This window comes from Rattus norvegicus, chromosome X, assembly GCF_036323735.1.
Source record: "Rattus norvegicus strain BN/NHsdMcwi chromosome X, GRCr8, whole genome shotgun sequence".
NCBI classification, from domain to species: Eukaryota; Metazoa; Chordata; class Mammalia; order Rodentia; family Muridae; genus Rattus; species Rattus norvegicus.
This window is the reverse complement of record NC_086039.1, coordinates 118,017,024-118,024,115: the sequence shown is the minus strand read 5'-3', so window position 1 is coordinate 118,024,115 and position 7,092 is coordinate 118,017,024. Positions and strand designations below refer to the sequence as shown.

General features: G+C 41.2%; 1 protein-coding gene across 1 annotated transcript; it reads right to left on the bottom strand.

Annotated features, from left to right (window-relative positions):
- Positions 1-906: 906 nt before the first annotated feature.
- Eif5-ps6 (eukaryotic translation initiation factor 5, pseudogene 6) lies at positions 907-3,105 on the bottom strand. The gene has a single exon (XM_063280454.1). The coding sequence runs from the start codon at positions 2,501-2,503 to the stop codon at positions 1,703-1,705; it is 801 nt and encodes a 266-aa protein (XP_063136524.1). The 5' UTR covers positions 2,504-3,105; the 3' UTR covers positions 907-1,702.
- Between the last annotated feature and the right edge of the window lie 3,987 nt (positions 3,106-7,092).

The following is a 7,092-nucleotide window of genomic DNA, read 5'->3' as shown; positions in this document are numbered from 1 at the left end:
AAGTCCAAGGCTCTGAATGGGCTGGTCAGGCCTTAGCTAGCTGCACCCACCCAGTGGCCATCACCAGACTTCTCAGGTATCCAGCTATATTCAATGTGAAGTAAAAAATATCCCAAGTCTTAACCAATATACAGGCTCTGACTCAGAAGTATAAGTTTAACTTTCTCTTTAAATAAGACAATTGGGGAAGGGGATCAAGCTTGAAAAACAGTAACACTTATTTTGGCAAGATAGCAAGCGAAATCTAAAGTACAAGCTATTATATCCAAATTAAAAGGCATTAAATAATAAACCATAATATTAGGGAGGGGGAACACATCAAACACAAGATAGAGTATGTCTAAACATCTTGAAATTATAATTTAAGGGTAAAAGTTGAAAACTTATGCTGTTTTAGATTAAGTGCACCTTTTTTCCTGTTTCTCCCGAATAGAATCAGAGTTTATGATTTAATCACACCTCAAAGCTTTTCTCTCAGTACAAAGCAACCACTAAATACACACAAAATACTTATTTGTTATTTCCCTGGCTTATCCAACGTGCAATGCACACGACTCAATAGACTACAATTTGGGGTGAGTGTACACAAACTGAAAAACCACAACTCCAAGTTTCAAATTTGCTCTTAAACCATAGGACACACAGGTCATTTTTACTTCTCATGAGGATGTCACACTGTCATTAAATCATCAAATTTCCTTAGAATGACAAGAATTGTCAGTTGCCAATACAACTTTCAAAATACTTCATTTTTTAATGGCTGAATAAGGTCATTATAATTGTTTGCATTCTTCAAGTCTTCAGTACCTAACAATCTACCAAAGTTAAGAAGTCTAAGTTATTAAATGGTGTAACATCCTAAAAGTATCCAATTACTTCAGTATAAGCCATTCTAGCCCAAAGTCTGAAGAATGACCAAAATCAAATCTTTATTTTTTATAACTGTATGAATGTGATCCAAATGTGTCCACCACTAGTTTTCCCAAAAGAAACATGGTATAAATAAGCAAACTACAACTGCTCACTGATATGTATGGACTCCCTAGATGTCTCATTGGGCTTAATTGTAGACCACTCACAGTAATAGCTTTTTAGTATCAAGTGTACCATGGTGTTAAGCCACTTTAGCTCTTGCACATACATGTTGCCCTTGGGCTGATAAAGGAGAAAAATTTGAAGTATTATACTGTTAAGCTAAGTTGCATCCATCCTTTTAAATGGCATCAATATCAATGTCGTCATCCTTGTTGTCAGACTTCACAGTTTCAACTTTTGGTACACTGGCAGTCTTCGAATATACCACCTCCATATTTTCATCTTCGTCTTCTTCCTCACCACCAGAAGATTCCTCCTCCGCTTCCTTCAACCATTTAATAAATGGTTCTGCTTTGACACGAATCTCTTTGGCAAGTTTTTTTGAGACATATTTCTTAGAGGCCTTTTCTGACCAGCTGATAATGACCTCTTCTTCTAAAAGGTCTACATCATACATCTCCTTCAAGATATGTGGAATCTTGGCGATCAACTGAGCTTGATGCATTGCTACCACACATTCCAAACCATGAAAAAGGTACCGCTGGGCCTTTTTGTTGTTTCGACAAAATCTTAAAAAATAGCACCTGTATTTCTTGATTTGCTCTCTTATCATTTCATCAAAGAGAACTTCTGTCAAAACGAGAAGGCCCATGGCTTTTATATCCAGTCATTTTGCCTCAGCCACAATGTCTTTATCAGATGAATCAATAATGCCCTCTTCTTTCTTTTTCTTAACAAAATCAAACAGGATGTTAACACGCTCTTCTACAGTTCTTTCCAAATCATCGCTAAGTATCAGACCTTTTGCATGGTCACTGATTTCATCCATTCTGCGCCTTTGAGCTTCCTCAGTTGTATCCTTCCCCCAATCGTCATCTTCCTCTTCTTCCACAGCATGTGGAGGACTAATTTCATTTGGTGGTGGAGGTGGTGGTGTCTCACTGGTGGATACAGAGCCATTTTCCTTGTCCTTGCCCTTTCTATTTTTCTTTTCTTTCTCTTTCTTTCCTGTACCAATGTCACTATTCTCAGGTGGGTTTTTGAGAATGAATGTACAGAGTTTATGATGTGTGTCAAGCATGCCTCGGTACCCACAGGCTTTACAAGAATTACCTACTGTTTGCTTCTTTGGATTGACATGCAGATCTGTTTCAGGATTCTCACACTCAGGACAGAGAACAATTTTTTTAATGAATCCATCCAACATGTCTTGCAGCTTATTCGCCTCATGAGATCCATTGACAATGTAACGGTCATTCTTAACATCAAACTGGGTCTGTGCTCCCAGCTCACAACCAAAATATTTGGTGGGATACTTTGGAGGCCGATTAAGCGCCTTTGCAACGTCAACCATGTTGACTATAACTGTCTTGATTCCATTTCCTTTGCCCTCAACCTTAGCAAGCAAACGGGGCATCTTGTAGCGATAGAACTGGTCTGACACGCTGCGGTTGATGTTGACAGACATTTTGGCTTATTAGTGACTTTATCAATAAGATGAACAGATCTTTGATTGCAACTTTTTGGTATCTTCTGTCTGGAGAAGAAGGGATGACATAAACAACTGCAAGAGTTCTTGGTCTCTGACATGAAAAATTTTTCGCCACTGAGGCTGTAAGCTTCTTGCTTGTATGCTATGTTTCCCCAATACAGGTACCAATGGCTGCGCCGACAGCTCCTGCTCCCTCAGCGGCTGTGAGTTTGTCAGCTCAAAGACCACCTGCGAGTCATAGGCTGCCCCTGCTGAGCGACCACATTGTAACTTCCGGAAAGGGGATCCAGGCCCTTCTCTCCCTCAGTTCAAGCCTGTGGGTCACCAACTTCTCCAATGGCGCCTCCCCTGTCTGCCATCCTAGGAAAACCAGAAACGTCGAGCCGGATCTGCCAACCGCAAAGTTGCGGATTTGGCGACTCCGGTGGCTTCAGGGCAGCACGTCCAGGCCAGGAGCCATTGCCTCCGTCGGAGCACTAGGAACGTGGCCGAAGCTGCGCCCAGGCTTCCTTCACTTGCTCCCTCAGCACACAGCCGGCCAACCTTCGCCCTCGTCCCCATGGCAACGGGACAGTCAGAGCCTAAGCCTGGCCTCCCTGTTCCAGCAGCCGGTGGCCAGGCAGAGGTGCGGCCTCCCTGAGTCACAAAGGCGCCTGGGGCCTAACACAGCCAAGGAGAACCCTTATTTACATTTCAATTGTTATTCCCCTTCCCGGTTTCCGGGCCAACAGCCGCCTAACTCCTCCCCCTCCCCTTCACTATGGGTGTTTTCCTCCCCATCCTCCCCCCATTATTGCCCTCCCCCCAACAATTACATTCACTGGGGGTTCAAGGCTTCCCCTTCCACTGGTGCTCTTACTAGGCTATTCATTGCTACCTATGTAGTTGGAGCCCAGGGTCAGTCCATGTATAGTCTTTAGGTAGTGGCTTAGTCCCTGGAAGCTCTGGTTGCTTGGTATTGTTGTTCATATGGGGTCTCCAGCCCCTTCAAGCACTTTCAGTCCTTTCTAATGGAAATCTCTCTAAATTTTTTTGACACAGAATTTCTCTGTGTATAGCCCTGCCTTGGAATTTAATCTGTGGATGGACCAGGCTGGTCTCAAACTCACTGAGATCCACCTGCATCTACTTCCCCAGTGCTGGGATTAAAGGCATACATTACCTCATCCAGTGAAGATCAATTTATTTTAGCTTTATCTATAAAATCACTATTTATATTTATCCCCTTCCTTTAGTATTTATTTGTTGTTAATTTTTTAATTTATTTTAATTGTTTTATATCATTTTTTTGGGAAGCTGGTTTTATTTCCCTTTTAATAACAGTTTTCTTTAGTTCTTGAGAATTCCATTATGGATACAAAGTATTTTGATCATTCATCCTCTACTCTTTAACTTGTCTTTCCATTCCCTCACAATTTTATGTCCCCTTTCGTAATAAAAAAGAAGCATATAACAAGTCCAGTTTGTTCATACAGTTTTGGATTTTGGTTGACCTAGAAGAGGCTATACCTTTAGACAAAACTGGCACTTCCTTTCCTAGAAGCCATTTCCATAGATCTTCAGCAAGCAGTAAGTATTCATTATTTCCTGCCCACATCAATGTCAGAATGCTTCTTGCCCGATCTTGAATAGATCTTGTGTAGGCAATAACAGCCGCTGTGATTTCACATGCAGCCTGTGGTATTTGATGGAGATGTGCCAGTTACCATGATCTGATTGTTGAATGCTACATATACCTATTAAAATATTACACTGTGTCTCTACCCACTATTATAAAATTTACTCTGTCAATTGAAAATAACACAAGATTGACCCATAAAATATATTACAATAGAAGTCCTATCCTATATGATTGGATATTACTGGACACTTTTTAGAAAATATTTCATTAGAATAAATGGAGTAATATTTAATTATTTATATGGGCCATGCTATTTTCTGTGTAAGAGATCCCTGAGTATTTTATTATACTTCAGGACTTTTTTTATACTTTTAAAAAAATCATAAGTCGAATTTAATACCTGAAAAATACTGTCTCCCAGAAATGAAATAAGTTATTGTTTAAAAATATAAAAGAAGGGTAAATGTAAGTAGCTAGACAGAATTAGAGAAATGTGGCTATACATACAAGTTTAGAGAAATGTAAGAAGTGACATGCCACTATTTGTTTGTGTGCAAAACAGAAGAACATACAACTCCTGATGTTATCATTTTTTGTCACATACAGGAAAGTGGACAGATGTGGCAATAATCAGATTATGTGACATCAGCCAAATTTTGAAAGAAAAATATAGTGTTTTTCTTCCCCATATGTGGAAGCTTCATTTTTTTCAAAAGACAAACAAGGTGGCCAACACTGGGTACTGGAGGGATGGCTCAGTAGTTAAGAACTTTTGCTGCTCTTGAAGAGGACCTAGGTTCAGTTCCCAGCACTCACATGGTAGCTCATAACTGTCCCAATATCAGGACCAAATAAGATCCAGATGAACAAAGATAATTTCCTTACATTTATACATATGCCATCAGATAGAAATTACAATGCATATATTTTCACTGGATCTGCCAATAACTGAGGGATCTTCGTACATGTACTATTGAAAAATGGGCTAATAGAAAACTTCAGCTTAGTTTACTCACTAGCAGAGATTTGAAGTACTGATCTAAAAGTATTTATTTTTAAAGTAGTATGTGGCACTCTTCTGAACATGAGAACACATTGGTGGTATTGATCATTTATATTATATTTATAGCTATTTATAGAGATCCGAGTAGCCAGAATATTGACCTAGCCTCTCCTAGTGCATGTAGGTCATGAATGATGGACAAAACACTATACAATGAGAATTGTCAGCTTTGGTACTCTCCTAGAATCTTTGCCCATCTTTTCTTCTGACTTTCCTCCATGACAATAAATGCCTTAGAACCATGGACCCAACGTCAGGAGCTAAAGAGAAGTCCTCCACTTATAGAGCTGAGGACTAATCTCTGGAAGGCCTCTCCATGTTCCCAGCTGCAGCTGCCATTAAGCCCAAGCCTACAGCTAACCCCCAACAATCCAAGGACTCCTGCCACAGGATCTGCCAGAGTTACCCTCTTTTCCCTCAGCGCTGGGCAATGCGGGCCCTCACTCCATTCTCAGCTCTGCTTCATCCAGTAGCAGGCACAGGGGTGTCCAAGAGCCTGGGAACCAGACAGCCACGAATCTCATTGCAGACCTTGGGACCCCTGAGCCAACTCCAGCTGTCTGTTCCTACACCTCAGACTGCACTTCCCCACCACTGGAGCAGTGTCCATGCAGCTTCCCACAGCCCGACCCCACACCATTAACCCAACAACTGCTTCTTACTCTCTTTGTCCCTGACGGTGGTGTCAAGACTTTATTTTTCCTTTGAGCCTTTGTTCAAAGTTGGCCTTTTCATCTTCTTCCTCTCCACATGTATGATATACCAGCCAAGAAAAAAACAAATGTGGCACAGAGCCACAGCCACAGCTTGACAGAACAGGCCCTCCCCAACCTCTCCTGCACCTAGGCCAGCCTAGGAAAAACAATGGAAAAACACGCATGAAACCAAAAGTTTTCAGGCTTTGTTTAAATGCTTGTTCTTTTTAACAGGAACACCTAAGACAACGTTCATGCTTCTCCGCCCAACATTTTTCACGCCTCTTTATTTAAATGTTTATTTTTCTCCCTAGCATTCATGATTTATGTCCAAAAGTTTCCCATTTGTTTAAATTTTCTTGAAGATTCAAAAGTTATCTAATCTACTCCGACAGGTCAAACCAACTATACTGAAAATCCTTAATTAGCAACCAGTTTTCTTTCACAGACAAACTGTTACTGCCTATCCCAGATACATAATTAACATGATATTTTCTCCCTCAGTCATCCAAAGCAGACTTAAAGGATGCTTACCAAGACAAAATTCCTCTAACACCCTTGCTTTTCTAGGATCATAACAACAGACCATGATGTTCTCTTAAGCAAAGCTTCACAGGCTCAATACATACCACTCACCCTATGCAAACATCCCCCTGCTGGGGTTCTGCACCTCTGTTGTGATCACCCTATGATTTTCCTACAGTGCTGCTTCCACAGATCTAGTTGAGATCGAATGCCATCTCCTTGGACCTGCCTGGGACAACAAAGATGCCTTCCACCAGACACCTCATCTGACTTAAGACTCCTGAGACACATGCTGAGATACACAGATGACAGCTGAGAATCACAGAGGACAGACTTGGGCCCTTCCAGCTACAGATGAACTTCCCTGCCAAAGCCAAATGACTACTGAACTCGGGGAAGTTGCATGATAGTAAGGAAAACATGATGTCTAGCTAGATTAATCTAATGCTGTTTAATACCAATGTCAATACCCTCAAACTGTACAACCCATGAAACAATTACTAGGTTCAATGACTTTGGTACTCCCAACACCTATTCCCCTTGGTACTCTAACCCCTTGATAACTTGGATTCTTCACCTCCTTGGCCCCGTACTAGCCATTGAGCCTTGCTTCTCTTGGCACCCTGTCTCATTCAGTTTCTAAAGCAGCTGATGAGTAGCA